General features: G+C 39.6%; 1 protein-coding gene across 1 annotated transcript in view; it reads left to right on the top strand.

Annotated features, from left to right (window-relative positions):
* The first annotated feature begins 17,439 nt into the window (after positions 1-17,439).
* ZC2HC1A (zinc finger C2HC-type containing 1A) overlaps positions 17,440-19,761 on the top strand; it is a 34,547-nt gene continuing 32,225 nt past the window's right edge. Inside the window, exon 1 of the mRNA XM_041464492.1 lies at positions 17,440-17,516. Coding sequence (XP_041320426.1) covers positions 17,501-17,516 — 16 coding nt within the window. The 5' untranslated portion in view covers positions 17,440-17,500. The remainder of the gene's footprint in view (positions 17,517-19,761) is intronic.

The raw sequence follows: 19,761 nt of genomic DNA, 5'->3' as shown, positions 1-19,761 counted from the left end.
CATATACTGACATTTCTCTCTCCACTTTCTGAGGACATTGCTTGTTTAAGCCTGAGACATCTACTTTTAATGCTTTAAAAATTAGCCTATTTGTCTTGTTTAAGTCAAATATTAAAGTCAAATGTAAACTATACAAACATTTTTACATAGGAAATATGCAGTTTCGGAGAAGCGTTTGCACTCTGTAGGTAACAGCTTCGAGGTGATTCTGCTTTTTTGCCTGCAGCACAGGGAACACTTAGGAAGGGTTTCAGAAGGATGAAACCCTTCTATTTCAGAAGGTCATCAGAAGAATGATGAGGTTTTTTTTCATAATGTGGGGGCATACTGACTAAGAAAATCAATCTGTTCCACTACTCAGCCAGGAGTAATAGGGTTTTTTTGCCCACTTAACATGTGAATGAGTTCAGAGCAGTGAAAGGTGCCCCATCTTAATACTTGTTTCTTGAACCATGCTGTGCTTCTATAAAATATCTGTATTTGTCTTTAGAGCTATATATCTTTAATTATTTCTATATCTCCATCTAATCATATGGATTAGATATAGCCATATAGAGATATGCTAGCCACATGTATACATGTGGCTAGCATATAGATATATAGGGATATTATAGGTATATATTACATATCTCTGTAATCTATAATCTGAGTACAATTTCCCAAGCAGAGAAATTGCTCAACTCACCAACCATAATCACATTGCAATTCAGTTATTATTTTTTTCAGTTTCATGAACAGGAAAAGCAGAACTTTTTTTTTTTTTTTTTGAGCATTATAATACCTATCAAGGGCAGGTAGGATGAGATTATTTTTTTCTTTGTTCAAATGTCTTTGTTATTTTTAATATTTCAGTAAAGATAATACACTAAGCTTTTTGAAGACACATTACTGGACAAAGAAGCAATTTTCTCTTAAAAGCTTTCAGGGTGCAGTTTGACAGCTTGGGCTTTAAAATTTGTGATTTCTATGAACCAGTCTGCCAGGCTGCATCACAAGGAAGTACAAATGTGCTGTACATGAAGTGAAGGTGCTGCATATAACCTTGAAGCTTCACACACAGGAAAGGTTAGCCCTCTCTTTCAATTACCATCGTGTAGCCATAAGCCAATATGCTCACTTGTCCTTGCCAGAGAGCTGAAATAAACCTTGGAGGTTGGAGGGAAGCGTTCTGCACAAGGATCGTTTTTGACTAAGCTCATTTAGTGGCTCTGAATATGACAGCCACTGAGTACAAGACTCAGAACTGCTCCCTTAACCCTTTATTCTTCCAGAAAGTGAAGTTCCTACTCTTTTGGACAGCTGTTCATCACTTTTATCAATGATCTTTTAAAGTCAAAACTCAAAACCTTAAGTAAGAGTCCTAGACATAGCTCAAGGTCCAGATGTTGTGTGCCTTTGTGGCTGAAGGTAAGATTTCTTCCTCTTTCCTGTTGAAAGTCACAGGAACTTTGGGTCATTTTGCTCTTTAAAGAAAGTACCTCAAGCATACATGAAAAAGACTAAAGGCTAGATGATCATGGCAGTATACTGTGTCTCAATCTAACAGTCATTCAGTCATTCTTCCTAACACACCTTTATTAAAGGATGTAGCAATAGTGTCTGTTTCCACAACAGTTTGAAAAATATCCATGGCATCAAAGCTTTAGCATAATTCCTGTGCTTTGTCTGAGGCTTTGAATCTCCACCATCTACCTTCTAGACAAGAAAGTATTCTTTACAAGAAAGACTTTCTTTAAAAGCATTTCCCCACTGTGTAAAAAGAAATTTAAGTCCTTACTTACCTTCTCCCAGGTGAAAGCCATAACCACTAGATTACCTTACAATGGGTCCAAAACTATACTGATTATTTTCTTTAAGGAAAAAGACTAGGATTGATAATCTCATCTTCAAAGGGAGCTACTCAAAGGAATTTGCATACTTAATAAGAGCAGCCAAGCCAAAGAAGAGAAAGGCATCCCAAGCTCAAAAGGACACATTTACATCCTTGACAAGCAGGTTTTAGACATCACCTTGTGCTATTCTTTACGGCTTATGTACAGGCACACACTTCTGCAGATCCCATTTCTATGTCCATAACCCAGGGTCAGTCTAGGCATCCTCAAAGGACAAGGAATTGCAAGCCTTACATCCTCCTCATAAGCACAGTCCAAGATTTATTGACTCTTCTTATGGGAGAGATCACAAGCCACAACTGATCTGAAATGTAGATATAACCAACATTTTCTGTCCAACAGCAAGAATAATAAAACATCCTTAAACTATAACTAGTCAAGTAAGCGTTGGCATCCAAGATCAGATTTCCTTCTGGCATTAACATTCCAGGCTAATTTTGGGCAAAGTTAGTGACAAACAGCTGCTTTTGAAGCTGTCAGTTACTCACTCCTTCTCTATCCTAGGATTTTTAACTTAATAACACAACCTGCCTTTTTCATGTATGATGTTGATAGTTCATAAAATATTCCAAAACATCCTTTATCAAGAGAAACATGCAGCTGGAAGAATGAAATCTGGGAACAGAAGAAAAACAAATCTACAAAATCCTTGGAGTTAGTCTTTTTCTGACATGGCAGTTGCTTTTATAGTATTCCAAACAAATATTTTGACAACACTTTTAAAAATAAAGACTTTAAATGTATTTTCACTAAGAAAATACATTTAAGACTAATAAGAAAAATATAACTTATACAGCTGTGTTTAACAGAAAGATTCATCTGATGTGCATAGAAATAGGTATATATGTGACAGAAAAATGTAGCATAAATCTGTAAGTATGACTGGAGAAACTGATGAAGTGAGATACTGAAATTAAGTGGTCAGCTGAAAAAAGAAATTTACAAGTGGGTAATTTCCCTTGACTCCATCTCTCTAAAATCCATTGTTCCTGAGTGGATGTGAGACTGCTGAGGCAAATTCAGCTCCTGTGATGTAAATTTAGGGTAATGGTGTTAAAGTGAATATTACACTTATTTATTGGCTTTTAGGGCAGGAATCAACTGTACCCTGTAATTTCTGCATCAAACCCATGCTGTAAAACATATTCATATTTTATCAGGATCTAAATCTGTGCATAGATGCATTTATTCTTAGGACATTTGCTGAAAATTGCTACTACAGGTCCGTCAGTGGAGGGGAGGGGGAGGGGGAGGTATCCAGCTGTGTACTGGGGTTCCTTTTAATGCAAAAATGTCTGTATCTTATAAAATTATCCTTAACAGAATCCAGTGAAGATACTTCAGAGCTCACTTCTTTGAACACATGACTACAAATACTGTAACTGTTTACAGCTGCATGGCAGTATCTGAGAATAGCATATTGTTCAGAAAGTTCAGAAGAGCAAACAATACATTTGAAACACAAACAAAATCCCCATTCTTCAAACAAAATATTGATTATTTTCATTCCCCTCATATTTATTTGACATTCAGATTTGAGGCTTTAAGGAGTCATGAGAGGAGATTACCATTATTATTATTGTCACTATTGTTTTATTATATAATACTGAGTTAATTTTTCTTTTATCATAGACTGATTATGCAAAACTTTCTCACAAAATAGTCACCTAAATGGAACCATGGTAAAATCCATATAAGAGTAAAAAATAAGATCACTTAATGCATTTATTTAAGACACGGAACTAACTAATTTAATATAATGGTATACATTAGCAACAGACATCTTCTACATGCCTTCCAGTTTTATCCTTAGGACAGCCCCACCATGAGTGACATACCCATGAACCTGAGTAATGACACCATTCTACACCATTGTCACCTTTTTTTCACTGGGAAAGGTAAAGAGGAAGGTCTCATATGCTAAATCCTTTTTACCAGGAACATGATGCTTTTTTGGAACTTATTAATGATATTTTCTGAGGTCACATGATATCATCAGTACACTTGACTTTCTCATTGTCCAAAACTGGGGCTTTATAGGACAGCAGATGTGATTGCCTTCTAATGGAAACCATTAGATTGTGAACAGTGAGCTGGTACCCACAGAAATTTTACTTCCCTGTAGGACCAAGGGCCCAAGGGCACAAGCCTGACTCCCACAATTTAGCTGTTCAGCACTGTATTCTAGGATCCCATGCTTGCTAGACCCTACAGACCAGATCTTTTCTAAGATACTATGTCTGGTAACTGTTCTACATTTTTTGTTCATTTAAAATATGCAAAGAGGAAGGTAACCTCATCAACATCATATGCTTCCAAGTAAATACATGTGAGATCTATGGGAGGAATACTTCATTATTTAAATGCTTTAGAAGAGATGACAGAGGACATTTGGAAATTAAAACATTGATAAAGCAGAGAACACAGCAGATAGACTGTGCACAGAGATTCTGGAAACCTGATAGACAGCATGCTTCTTGTTCAAGTTTCTGGTTTATAGCACCATTTTTAAGAAAAAGGTAGGAGAGTTAGATTTCTTTGCAATGACAGGTCTTATTCACTGCTTCTGTGAGGACCCTTCCTCTGACTTTCCCAGTCTCATTCCTCTTTTTGAAGTTCCTCTCTTTGTGTCATTAGCAGCTCTGGTTCTAGAAGTCTTGGGCTTTGTCTTCAGTCCTGATGATCACAGAAAATGTTACCTTCCTCTTCCAGCTGGGACTGGACCTTCCAACAGCAAGTCAGATATCCAAGACTGGAGCATCTTCCAAGAATTACACAGACAATTCAGAATTTTGTTTTCCTGAATAATGCAGGTGAACCTTCTGGTTTTGGCACTTCACCTTGGCCCCTTTCATCTTTTAAATCTTCCAAGCCTGAGTTATGGAGTGAGATCCTTAAGTTTCAGGAAGCCATTTGTAGTTGCATAGCAGATGGATGCAGCATAGCATTCGCAAGCTATGAAGTCACATAGCAGATGGATGCCTATTAAGGTCATGTCAGTCTCTTCTTCCTCTTTTATACAAAAAAACATTTCTTGTCAAGTTTCTCAAGCATTTTTCTTGACTGTATTGCACTAAGGAAAAAACACTTACAAAGCTTGTCCTGGAAGCCAGTGCTCTGTACCAAAACAAAGACAGCTTATGCTTCTGGGGACCTGAGTAGAAAGGTAGCACAACCAGTCAGGCAGAACATCCTCTGTGAGCAGAGGCTCAGATGCCAAAGGTCACAGTCTCTTTGGCAGCACAAGCTTTACTGTTAACACTTTTCATGGAAGAGGCTAGTGCAGAGAAAGCTCTGTTCCCCTCACAGTTCTTGACCAAGTTAACAAACATGAAAGGAGTCCCTAATGAAAAAGCTACAATAGATTATTGCACTTATGATAGTTGTAATTGGTGACATTTGCTTTTTGTAACCTGTTAGTAAGATTTGGATAGAGAATGATAACCCTTACTAATGAACAAAGTCTTACTGGTTAATTAAGTAATACAGAAGAGAAGACTGTGGAGCAGTCCATTCATGCCTTACTAAAAAGCTCTGGGATTGAATGCCTTTGCTGTAAGAAGGAAAAGGAGTACTTTTTAAGGGCCTGCCTGGATTTCAAGAGGGTTGTTTGGCAATACCAAGATAATTTCTGTAATGGCATTTGGCCACATTGTTTCACTCTCTACTCTTACTTACAAGTTTCATAACTGCCCTGAACCTTTACAACTTTAGGAATTCACCTTGAATAAAGAACAGGAGCATTTCTGCACAACTCCTTCAAGCAAAATCCTCTTTGAAATGAAGGAAAGGTTTGCATAGTAACTATAAGAATCTCGGAATAATGTAAGAAACTGTACGAATGTGAGGTCAGGTCTCAGGCTGATGGCTTTGGAAGCACATACTGAACCCACGAAAAGGTAAAACAGAGTTTTAGTATCTGCTGATAACAAGGGGTCACATTTTTTTCTACACCAGTTATATGGGTGTAATCTTCCTTAGACAAAAAGTCAAGCACCCAGGTCAAGCCTTTTAAGAACAACTTTTCTATTAAGGGAAAAAAAGTTCACATCTTGCAAAATGAAAGAGCCTGAAAAAAAAAAGATTTTGCAGTCTGTTTTTCTACCCCACAGCAGATAGATTAATAGTCATAGACAGCATGATCAAAACATATAAAAATGATTTTCACATATATTCTCAAGCATAGGGAAGAATTTATACTTTTTATTATTAATATTTCTTAGGAATTAGGGAGCTGCTGTGAGAAAAACGCACAATAAGCCTGTTTTGTTATTCTGATATTCAACAACAATGCAAACCCATACCGAGTCACCTGGTTTTCACCTCGTTTTAGTTGGATAGTACGTTTCAGTTGTGGTTATTTAGCATGCAGCTAACTGGACCAAGAAATTTTTTCATACCTTAAGAGATGTCCTTCCACTCACATAAAGGCTTTCTACTGGTCATTTAAAAGAACTGTAGCTAAAATTGATTACTGGGAAAGGAAGAATTTTTGATTCTAAAAAAAATCTTGTCTATCTGAAAATGAAGCTAAAATAGTTTCCTTGCCAAGGCCTACCATCATATTGCACATAGAAAACCTTGTGTCTATCAATATCACTTCACAAAGCATTACTAAAAAAAGCATAAGAACATAAATCATCTGTGCCACAGCAGCATCCAAATTCAACTTCTCTGGTGTTTTCATGGTGGTTTAATGATCCATAGCAATAATGGGAATATTTCATAAATAAGTAATGCTTTTTGTTAAAATGGTATTTCCTCAAACTAGGAATGGCAGGAGTTTTAAGGGTGCAAAGAAAAGCCTTGAAAGGGTACCAGGAAATAAAGAATTTCTCTGCAAACAAAAATTTCTCAGCAAACAAAAAAGGGGAGAATTTGCCTTAAAGGGTGTGCATATGCTATTTTAATAGCAAGTACAGATTTCTGAATTCACAGTGCCAACAGAAACAATGCAGAGCTCCTGTAAATTACTGTATCAAGTAGAATACTGCATGCTGATCCATATCTCCATAGATATGAAACAGTGACCTCATCCCTTCTACTAGAACTATGAAATCTGTTATATACAAAAATAGCTATACAGTAATTGTAAGCCACTGGCAAAGAAAAACCCAATTACCTCAAAGAATGTCAGTGGAGGCATTTGCTTCTAATTCTTTTCTCTGTTTATGGCAAAAATAATAATCATCATGTTAGCAAACCAGATGTTTATGCATCAAGCATATTAGCTGAACTGGCATGCACAACTATAGGATAACATACACAAAAGATGACTGATTAAGATAATGGATGATTAAACACATCAGCTGATGGAAATTACACTTGAGATTTCTGTGGAGGACTTTGAGGGAAGTACAGAACTGGAAAGAGCCAAAATGACAATTCAGATACATCCAACATCCAAAAAGTCTGAAGGTCTGAATGTAAGGAAACTGAATGACCTAAGAGATATCTAGTCATTCATATAACACTGTAGTTCTGACAGAGAAATAATAGTACAAGGGGATGTTCAGGTTCTGCCAAGAACTGTGCTGGACTTTTGTGTTTAAAATTAATTATAGAATCACAGGATGGTTGAGGAGGGAAGGGACCTCTGGAGGTCATTTCCTCCAACCCCCTTGCTCAAGCAGGGCCACAACCAGCAGGCTGCCCATGCCCATGTTCAGGTGAATTTTGAATATCTACAAGAATAGAGACTCCACAACCTCCCTGGGTAACCTGTGTCAGTGCTCAGTCACCCTCACAGTAAAAAGCTCTTTCCCGATGTTCAGAAGGAACCTCCTGTGAGCTGGTGTGTGCCCACTGCCCCTGGACCCGTCACTGGGCACTGTGGGTAAGAGCCTGGCTCTGCACTCTCTGCCCACTCACTTGAGGTACTTCTACACATGGATGAAATCCCTCTGAGCCTTCTCTTCTCCAGGCTGAACAGCCCCAGCTCTCTCAGCCTTTCCTGATCAGAGGGATGCTTCAGTCCCTTCAGCATCTTCATGGTCCTCCACTGGAAGGCCCAATACGTCCTTATTTCTGTGGCACTGGGCTATCCAGAATGGGATGCAGTACTCCAGTGCAGTGTGATATTCCCTGGTACCGAGTACCAGTGCTGCGCAGAGCAGTAGTTTCCTCCCTTCACCTGCTGGCAATGCTTTGTCAGTGCAGCCCAGGACATCATTCCCTCTCTTTGCCATATGGGTGAAGACACCAAGACTTGAGGTAATGTATCCTGTAGGTCTGGTCAGCAGGGAGGGCATGCCTATCTGTAAATATGGGCTAGAGGCTGTATTCAGCAGGTATGCAAAGTGCTGACTTGTAAGACACAAATGGGCTTGCTTTACAGTGACTCAGCCACCATGCTCTAAGCAAATCTCCACATTTATCTGCTTGTACTGCAGGCACTTTGAAACCCACTTAGTCACACATTCATCTGAAGTGCAAACAGCCCCAGCCCCTCAAGGCATGGCTGAACAGCCTCCATCTATCCCAATTGCATATGCTGATTTTATGTAGGACACTGGACAGGTGAGAGAACTTGGGGTGCTTTGAGATGCCCAAGAACCTCCTTTGACAAGGTCAAATCACATTGGTATGCATAAGTTTGGTTTCAGGAAAAAGTAGGTATAAGTAGTTTCTACTGACTCCGCTGTCCCAAATTTTGTTTATGGTGCATAAAATGCGTACAAGGGATAATACAGACATAGTCATCCAAGCCAGATCAGAAGTGCAAACGAGGAGCTGGCCTCATTTGCTTCTGCTTACAATACAGAAATCAGTGAGGGAAATAATAATGAGAGGGAAGAACCTGAGGCTGCAGGAAGAATTCTTGAGAGCAAAGTTCTGGACACAGATGTTTGAATACCTGGGGAGAGTACTTAGGAAATAGCCTAATCTGAAATACTGAGAGAAAATCAAGCCATGAAAGTAACATGAGAGACTGATTTTAAAGTATTCAAAGAAGTAACAGAATTCAGTAGGGTTTCTCCCTGAACTGCCAGTTGCACAGCATTGCTAAGCCAGGTCGTTCTGTTCTATTGCTAATGAATTAGGTCCACAAAAAGGCAAGAGTTTCACACTGGTGGAAATTGAATGAAGTGGTCCCTAGAATCAGAGGGAGGTAGACAGAGATGTAGGTAAAAGCACTCTATACTGCAAAATTTTCAAGAAGTGTAAGGAGTATCCCGGAGCTGTAAAAAATTTTTGCTGGCTTAGTTGAAGTTAGATGCACACAAAAAGCACATTTGAAAATACAAAATCGGGCTTGAAGCTCAGTTTCAGTTCCTTGTTTCTCCTTTCAGTTTTAATTAGACTTTTTACAGAATTAGTTCTCCAAAAGTATTTAAAGAAAAATCAAAGGAAGAAATCAATAAGGAAAGAGACAACCAGCAATGCCTGCCAGCAAAACACTATTCTTCCCTCATTACTGCCTATGTTTGACCTCTGACTGACACCTTTGCATTTCAATTGACAATACTTGGCACCACCTGATACATTTATGATCTAAATGGCCTTCCCAAATGGACACAAAAATCTACTGAACACTTAAAACATGTTCATGTGTTAAAGACTAAGAAGAGGCCCATAAGAAATATTGATGTACAGAGACAGAAAAGTGACATCAGGAATATGAAATAAACAAAAAACCCATCTTAAAATGTTATAATCGTTGTGGAACACACTGATTCTTAAAATCCCCTTTGTGCCCATTATTAAATGAAAGCCAAAATCACATAGTTAAATTTTTATTTTGTAAATATTTACCTCTCCTCAGCAAAAGGAAGATGATTGTGAATAATAGGCAGAGGGGACAATTTCACCTCTTCATTCTGCTTGTGGTTTTTCATGTTTTCATTTCTTCTTTCCATGTCTTACTCTGCCAGTGTCAGTAATGTCTTGAGATCAAAAAACTTCCATAGTTGCTGAATAATCTTTTCATAAGTAATAGCTTCTACATCCAAATAGTGGGTTTTTTACACCCAGTATCTTAGAGCAAATGTCAGCTTAAGCAGGCTCTGAATTCAAAGTGTGTCTCATGCTGTTGAATAAAAAGAGAAACCTTGACTTAATTTCTGAGATCAATATATGTAAATCTTTTAAATCAATATGAAATATCACAGCAAGCCAAAGAAGAATCAAGGAGAAGCTATGTCTAATCAAATACTATCCAGTGAATCAAATAATTAAAGATTTTTTTTTCATCTCTAAATTCTACAGTTTGATCAAATGTCACGAAGTATTTAAAAATATATTGTGAAAATTATTCTGACCTAGCATATGTCCCCTCTATTTCTGATTTCTGTGATTAAAAATAGACCTATGCCACAGCCCAGTTGCTGATATGTTCCAGTATGATTCAGTTTGATCATTCCCCAAAGTAAAAGTATGGACTAATATTTCTGTGTTTCTTGCTCAAGCCTGTGTATATTTGGTGAGTTTTTATAAAGACATGGAAGATTTCCTGCCAGATGGCAAATTAGAAAATAAAATGTAACATTTTCTTCTTTATATTAAAATCTCTAGGAATTATTAAAGTCCCTCATGAGCAACCGTTCATCACCACAAATGATGTTTTACAATCTACTATATGCCAAATGTGTCAAGATTCTTCCATAAGTACTCACATGAAGCTGGGAAGATCAGTGGAGTTGTATCATATGGTGAAATTATTTTTTTATCCAAGCATCTAACTACATAGCAAAGCAAACTTATACAGAGAAATCCATCTCAGAGTAGCTCGGACTGAGGGCCACCACATTTGCCACAATTACTTTCAGTTTGCTGAAAACTTCTACTGTATTGATCTATACTTAAAAAGAAATTGATTGCAATACCCTGTTGAGCTTGGTGTTAGCGAGGCTGGAGCATCAGTTTTCATCCCACACTCTCAGTAGATGTAATCACTGACACATCTTAATACTAGAAAACAACATGGGGCATGCAGATATCTAGCATTTGGGGGGAAAAAAAATGACAAATCATTATGAGACAGAGGGAATTCTCACCTCGGCCATGCACAAATGTAACTGGTAAGAGATAGAGCAAGAAAGGCCGAAGAAACATAGAGTGAGGCTGTGGCTTTGAAATGAAAATAAAAAGAGACAATCACAGGAGATCAGCTACAACTAGAACAGGCCTGAAGAATTCACTCACTGGGCTCTTTGTTCACCTTAAGGAAAAGTACATTCAATTTAATGATATTTGGATTAGACAAAACTAAATGCTCATCTAAAACTAGATGAAACTTTAGTTTTTTCTTGTTTGCAAAACTAATAGGTAAAAGTTATTTAAGAAGGACTTCTGCCGGCATATCCATGGCTCCGTAATCTCAAAGAACTGCAAATTTGCAAATTTAGTTACATCTCACAATGTGATAAGGGATGATGTGCACTGCATAATCTGGCCAGGTTTTTATTGAAGAATAGATGGATCACAAGACCACATTCTGGAAAAGAAGCTGCGTACCTTAGGTGATAAATAAAAAAGGAAACTTTTCCATCTCTCCCTTCAGAATATTTTATTCTGAAACAAAATCTAAGTTCAGCCAGAATTTCTAGTCTTACCATGATCTAATATGACCTGTTCCTCTGCATAGTGAAGAAATAAACTATCAAATTACAATATAAATATAGATTAATTTATAAAGCCATTTTATAAATTTTATAAATTTATATAATTTAATTTATAAAATTTCTTAATTTTAAAAATTTGCCTTGAAGGGTGAAATCACCTCACCTCATTGACAGAATCATAGTACATATGTATAAATTAAATTTGATTCACTGTGCAAGGCATTTGGAGGGTTCCAGAAGAGCAGAGTATTTCACCAGCTGGGTGGTCAATTTGTTCATACAATACACAGATGCACCCAAGTTTTACATGTCTGCCTAGCAAAGTCCATCTTCTAAGTGAGCATTTAGGAAAGACAAACACATAAAATGCTCCATGGAGCGCTTTGGTTTTGCAAAATCAGCTTTGTTGCATTGTTTTGTTTCTCAGTAATCTCTCACTTTTGGCTTGGGCTGTGCCATATAAAACAGATTGTGTCCTAAACCAGCAAGCTGAAGCACAGAAGTGTGTTGGAAAATAAACACAGTCCAGAGGATTTACCAAAAGTAAATTTGTTTGGCTTACATGTTCTGTATTCTGAACTGCCCTCTTATTTTTTAAGAACTAGCCTGCTAGTAGAACTGTAAAAGAAAACATCCCAACATATAAAGACTGTTATGCAGGTTGCAAAAGCCAATATATGGAAATAAGAAACCAGCAGAGATACAACATCCAGTGATAAAGTCACAGTCCCTGGTCTCCTTCTGTTACTGGCTATTCAGTTGGAGAAAATCTACCCAACAGCTGGAAAACTAGAATTTAAACTCATATTTTCATTGTCTTTTGGGCATTATTATAACTCATTTACTCTTATTTTTCAGTTTAGACTTAGCTTTATAAATTGAGCACTTCGTGTTCTGAGAGAGCAAAAACTGTTTACTCTAGTACTGCTTACCATGTTTTATTGTGGTTTCTGGTCTTGTTCTGTCTAATCTGGGACAACCACAACAAACAAAACTATAAAACTGTACTGAAAAAAAAAAAAGGTAGCTAAAAAGATTGATAGCAAAATCACAATACTCCATTCCTGAATATAAATTGTGACTATAACCCACAAAAGAACAAAAGGCATTCTTGCAGGAATTCAACTGAGGAATTATTTTAGTAAGAGAGTAATCATTCTTGTCTGTAGCCCTCAATTAACGTTAACTGTAAGAAAAAGCTTATTAGGAATATTTAAATTTTAAAGTCCCCCTGTGCAAGCATATCTGAATTCCCAGAAGCTAGTTACAGAGCAAAGTGTATTAATTAAAATACCGCTCTGGGAGATCCTTCTTTATCCAGTGTTCATTATTAACATGAAAGATAGTGGAAAGGTTTTGATTTTTCATAAAGATTTTAGTCATTGTGACAGGGATTCAAATGGTGGAAAAGAGCATTTGAAATGTTAATGAAATTCTGATCATTTTACAGGACTTAGTAGTTTTTTGACACTTCGCCCCCAAAGAAATGATTTGCACTGCTTTGCAAAAACCAGGAGCAAGGTATTATCAAAACTCTGGATCCCAGAGTCTTTTTCTAAAGTGACTAAATATTTGGAATAGTACAGTATAGGGATTTTTCTACACTGATGTATACAGGAAGCCATATTTGTTCCACATCTCCTCTTGGCCTGTCTAAACTGCTTATAATATTCATAACCCATTTCCTGCAGCAAACCCCCTTTATCTGGAATGACTGTTGGACATATGATTATTTCTAAATGTCAGAGCTTGTTTGCATTGCATTTTACCAAATATATCCTTTACCTTTTCAAGTATCTCTCACACAAGAGTGGTTACATGACAAACAGGGCTTGCACATAGGAAATGAGTCGAGTATATTGTTGCCAGTCAGGCTGTGCCAGCCATAAACATCTGCCAGTCACAAACAAGTAAAAAGACAACTTTACATCTCAGTAGTCCACCTGGGACCTGTGAGGACAGTCCTCCAGCCCTTCTGCAGGAGACCTTGACAGATTCTGGCAGAAAGATTTGGTGCCACTACTTCCCTAAGTTTTGAAATCCAGGACAATTTCAAATCTTAGACCACAATCCCATGACTCTAGGCACTTGAAAATGCTGACTTATGCAACCAACCTGTAACTTTTACATATGCCCACAAACCATAGGGAAAATGGGTTTTTCTAATGCATCACAAACTCGTCATTTATCTCTTGCAACTTATCCCCGTGGGCAGACTCCATTTTTTGCCAACAAGAAATGAAAAACTGTCCCTTTACTGGCCAGCAGAAGGAGACCTGAGTATCTTTGGAAACTGTGTCAATGTTACATGGCCTCTCTACACACCTGCTTAATATCTGAGCATACCTCAGATGACTTTTACCTCTCTTCTTTGGAATTCCTTCTGGAGTTTGGGCATGGGTAAGCATGGCTGTGCCAGCATTTGTATTTCAATTCTTTGCAACAGGTTTGAGCAAGGAAGATATATCTTTTGCATTTAGGACTGTGTTTTCCTGATTCTTCTCAGAGACACTCAGGACTCTGAACACTCAGGACGGAAGGTGTTCAGACTGCATTACTTTTTAAAGGCAGAAATTTCTATCATCATTGCTGACTCCACAAAACAACTGATATGGAAGAGGAGCTAAATATATACAGGCTTACCATAGCACAGCAAATGTAACCTAAGATATATTCATAGACATATTGCCAGCAGAGGCAAAGAGGTCTCAGTGATGTGATAAGATCACCTCTCTGGGACAGTTTAAGATTCTGATCCGACATGAAATATGAACTAACATGGAATAGGCCCAATAAAGGGTACCATGGTGGCTATGGAATGGAAAGCATAGCTTCTGAAGACAGTGCAGAACAGCTCTATTTTGTTTAGGCTAACAAGCCAAATACTGAAACAGAATGGATGCTAATTCCCTACAAAAGCATCAAAGAGATAAACAATGAAATACATAAGCCAGAAATAAAGGTTGGCACAAGTATACATGACGCTAACTAGCAATTAATAAATTTAGCATATGGTTTGGAAAAAAAAAGCCCTAAATATTATAGGATATCATTGCATCAAAGACTTGAGTTTGGCACAGTAGGTCTACAGAAGGAAAACATGGGCTTGGGGTTTTTTCAGTATGATGGTAAATTTGCAAAGGCATTCATGTAGCACAGTGGCTATGATCAGAGAGGACTAGTCCCCTGCTCCCCACAAAGACACCACAGTTAAAAAACAGCTCCTTTTCTCTCGGGATCTCCTCTGGTCAAGATGACCCCGAGATGTATTAAAAGTCTTTTTTCCCCAAACCGGCTGTTGAAGAAGGAGTCAGAAATCTTTAGCTCGCTTTCTCAAGGTTGTTTATTATTTCTTATCTAAAACATTTTCTGTCTGGCCTGCCGAGGTCTGTTCAGCAGGTCAGTCCAAGGCACACTCACTGCCCTGAGGTAGTGCTATCTTTTTATACTAAAAACTACGTGTACTTTATTTACTGTTATTTTCCAATACCTATCATCTATGGTAGACTGTGTACTTCTACTCTAAACCAATCCAAATATGCTAACATCACCCAGAAGATGGAGGCTAAGAAGAAGAAGGAAGAAGGACAGGACAACGCCCAAATTCCTCCATCTTGTCCCCTAGACCCCCATAGTAAAATTCTTCAAAATTCCACCTTTCACCCTGTGACAATTACTGTTATGCTACTTAAACTTTTGTGACTTGTAATTCTTCATATAAAGTTGGTAATTTGCTCCATGGGTTGAGATCGAATTCCCAAGTGTCTTTGGCTTCATGCCAGGGTCTCCAAGCCCCTGCCAGGATTTTCAGCCATCCAGGGCATCCAGAGGGATGTCCTGGGTTCCGACACTTTTCAGCATCAGGAGTCATTTAAAGAGTGCTGTCCACAGTCAGAGTTGTACAACACCATGTTCAGACACCACCACAAGAGCCAAAAGAACCTTTTAGTTTTGCAGCAGAATCCTACTCTGAGGCAGGTATTGACGATACACTTGTCTCTTACCCTGGAGCAGACGATACATTTGGCCAAGCAGGTCCCGCAGACCATACCAACGACAGAGACAAATCTCTACAGACTGTGCTGGGGAAGTTGTCAGTTTCCTCAGACGTGAACACCACACTGTAGACACTTAAAGATAGGTGACCTAAAGTTATTATGCCCCTGATATATATATGCCCCTGTTTTTAACAAAAATAACCTGAAATTTCAAAGAGAAACAATAAACAAAACCAAACAACATGTACCTCTAATAGGAAACCCTTCACTAAACTGAGAACATCTTCTCCTCTGGTTTTGAATTTGCAATCCACATATGGAAATATCTTGAAAAGAAGTGCACTTCTGGTACACTATCCTCATGGTAAGTTTATCAGGAACCGCTTGCTAGCTGTAGGCTTATTTAAAGTCTGTGTCAAAGATTTAAAGATCATTTGCAAAGTTTAGAACTTCCCAGCTTGGTGGCAAACTAGTTACTTTTGGCATGGCCTGTAATTTTATAAGCATAAACTCTAGAGACCAAAGGCAAATCTGAAATGTATTTTTACTATATTAACTAGAAAAAATTGCAGCTGGAATTACCATATGTATCCAAGCTTTTGGTCTCAAAAGATTATTTTACTCATATATTAGTCATGATTTATGTGCTGGCTGTTTGGCATGCAGCATCTGGGTCTATTTGTTCTGAGCTAAGGGGATGCAGGGACGACAACACGACCATAATCTCCAGTTTAATGTAGTTTTAATGTATTTGTTTCTTTGTGTTGCTTTCACAGATGTGTTGTGATAAGGACAGTAACTGTGATTCTATGGTGAATCTGTATCAACCAACTTGTCTAGCTTAAAAAGAGAAATTATTTGCATGTGCCTGTAAAGACAGCAGTAATTTCGATAAGATTTATTGTACTTTAGAAAAACTTTATTAGTTGCTCATGGCACATTGCCACAAGAAAGACAAATAAAAGACCTTAAGAAGTAATTCTAAAATAATGGCTTGAAGAAAGAAATATTGAAATGCTTTGGTTGCTAAAAATGTGGAGACCTTTTGTAAAAGGATCAGAAAATTTTCCGTATGTATCAAGCATTATTTATATTAATTAGCCAACGGCAATTTAGTAGCACTATTTTCCAAAAACATCCATACTCAAATGCTGTTCTGTAGCAGGAGATTCCATCAAGATACTAATCTTTTATTAGCATCTCTTTCAGTAAAGAAAATAACAGGGGGGAAAAGGCTGGGGGAATGCATTGTCTGCAATTATTTTCAGGGCATTAACCTGAAAACGTTTTTTCCTGTGTTTTTCCTGTAGTCATCCTAGTTTTCTCATTAGCAGGGGGACACCCAATAAGGCCACACATCAGCACCCAGCTGTGCAGCTACTGGGTGCTGAGGGTGGAGGGTCCCTGGCACCACCCGAGTTGCTGTCCGTATCCATCCAGAGACGCTGGATGCTTTGTCGACTACAAATCGACAGTCGCCAATCATTTCTCCTTATCTGCTTCGCTTCGGTCTTCATGTTCAGGGAGGGTTGTGGAATCTCCCTCTCTGGAGATATTAAAAATCCACCTGGACTCGTTCCTGTATCACCTGCTCCAGGTGATCCTGCCTTGGCAGGGGTTTGGACAGGGTGATCCCCAGAGGTCCTTTCCAACCCTAACGATTCTGTGATCCTGTATTTCATGTACAAGCGCTGCTCTTGGAATGAGATCCCTGATCACAGCATAACCTCATCCTATGGGCTTCAGGACCCGTCAGATCGCACCTGAGTCAGAATACGCCCGGTTTTTACAGGGAGATGCCCAGACCCAGTACCCCGCTCCCTTGGAAGCCCAACCAGGGCGCAGCCTGAGGCGAGGCGAGGCGAGGCGGGGCGGGCGGTTCCTGTGGCGGGCGGGCAGCGGGCAGCGGGCGGGGCGGGGCGGCGGTGCCGGGGGCCCGCCCGGCCAATGGGAGCGGCGGTTGTTGGCGGGCCGGGCGGTGGCGGCGTTGCCACAGCAGCGGCGGTCGGAAGCCGAGCCCAGCCCGAGCCGGCGGTCGGGGCGCGCCATGGAGGGGCTGGAAGGTGAGCGGCAGCGGCGGGGCCGGGGCAACCGGCGGGCGCCCGGGGCCAGCGGGTCCTTTGTGTTGCGGCTGAGGCGTGCTCGGGCGGGGGCGGCGGTGGGAGCGGGGCCCGGGCGCCGCCTTGCCGTTCGCGGAGCCCCCGCGGCCGGGAGTGCTGGGGGGCGGCGGGGCTGAGGCGGCGAGCGCCGCGGGAGGGGGCAGCGGACAAAGGCGGGAGGCAGCGGGGCCCGGCGGCGGCAGGAGCGGGCTCCCCGCGCTTTGTCTCGGGCGCTGCTCCGCTCCCGCAGCGGCCCCGCCGGCCCCTCCCTGCGGCGGCCGCGCTCCGAGCCCGCTCGCCGGGGCCCTGCGGGTTGGGTGCGGCGCAGCGTGCGGGCATCTCCGCCAGGAGCCCCTTTTTTTTTGCCAACAGATGGCTGAGGTGGGTGTTAATATCCGCTTATCGTGCTAAGGAAATGTTCAGTGCGGTGAAGAAAAACGGGGTATTAATTTGGTGACAGGGTATTTTCAACTTTATCCTGTGCCGGTTGAAATAATGGAAACGTTCTTGCTCTCCGAAGTGATAACATCATTTTCATCGATGATGTTATCCCTCATAGCATAGATACCAACTTGGAATTCATGAAGTTACAGCTAGCAATCTGAGCATTTTTGTAGGCCTGTCATTACTGCATTTTGCAAGCTGCTTTAACCATACTACTTTTAAAAAAATACCTGTTCCGAAAAACTATATAACACAGTCATTAAGTCTTCCATACTCTACTTCTCTAGAGGTAACTGAGTGCTTGAATAGGAGTAAGCACAAACTAACCTTTGTTCTTTATCCCTTCTAGAACAGTTGGAGAACTGAAGTAATTTTTACAGAATACCTGTGTTTTGTCTTCATTAGATTTTACAGTAATCAGACTCTGTTCTTGAGCCTAGTGACTTCATCAAGACTCTAAATTTGGACGTAACTTGGCATTAAAATCCCAAGAGCTTTCTTTGATTCACTCGGCATTCTTTGCTGGCTATTAATGCCTTTGAAATTTGAAACATGGTGTCCAGTGTTTATCAAATAATGCCTTATCATGCATTCCAGCTCTCAGGACAATGGTATGTTACCTCTCCAGAAGGGGAGAGTTTGCTTTAATTTTGGGTAAGCTGTGCATTTGACTGCGTTTCAGACTGTACATCATCGGCAGCGCATCTATCAATTGATTTGGCTATGTGCTAATTTACCAAGACCAGCTATGCTTGCTGTGTTATGTAAGCTGTAGCACTAATTACAGGGGGTAGGAGAAAAGTATCTACAGATAACAGCAGAACCGTGAAAAAACTTGTGATTTTTTTAATAAAATTTGTCCAGTTCTTGACTTTGTTGGAAATGGTTTTTATCTCGTTTGTATTTCAGGAGGTACTGGGTGTGGAGGAACTGCTAAATCATAGGTGAAATCTCATGTTTTACTGAACCTTTTCTTGAAAGTACTTTCAAAAGCTAGACCTTTTTTTTTTCCATCATGTGAAACACTTGAGATTAATTTCAGAATAGCACAGGAAATAAGTTATGTCTAAAACTCCAGTTGTCCTTGCCTTGTGAATACTCATATCTCACACTGTTATCCACTATCCTTGAATGCAGAAGTTTATGAAACTGATGAACAATTTTCTGCATTTTTATGGGGTTTTTTTGCCATGTTTTTATTTTTTTAAAACCACCACAAAATAAAATACTTTTCTTTCTGCTTCAAAACATTTGAAGCAAGTGGGTTTGCTTTTATTTACAGTTTTTCAGCTTAGGCTGTCTCTGTTCATGTATATTAGCTTAGGCTCAGATTAAGTTTTTTGTGGAAAGGTCACCCTAGGACAGAAGAAACGTAGGCAAAGCCTATAATAATAATAAATTATTTCATTGGATATTATGCTTTTATTCAGTCATTGCTCCATTGGCAACTCAGAAGAGCATTGCTGGTTGCCGTCTTGGATTGAATTTATATTTGGATGTGCAATTGCACAGTCATACCCATCTGACATAGAAGTATGGCAGCTTCTGAAATCTGGCTCAGCCTGCTGCCTTATTATATTAGTGCTTAGTAATATCATTTCCCAGAGCTGGCTGGTGGAGTAGGTGCTTGGCAGCTGTGCGTGTGAGGGTCATGGTTATGGGGAAGGGCAGGACTTCAGCTGTTGGCAGCAGTCTCTTGTGTGTCTGTGATGGTGGCAGACCCCCTCAGGCTCAGGATGCTTGTCCTGGGCTTTCCAGCCTCAGA

This window comes from Pyrgilauda ruficollis, unplaced genomic scaffold, assembly GCF_017590135.1.
Source record: "Pyrgilauda ruficollis isolate IOZ18807 unplaced genomic scaffold, ASM1759013v1 scaffold18, whole genome shotgun sequence".
Taxonomy (NCBI): Eukaryota; Metazoa; Chordata; class Aves; order Passeriformes; family Passeridae; genus Pyrgilauda; species Pyrgilauda ruficollis.
This window is presented reverse-complemented; position numbering and strand designations above follow the sequence as displayed.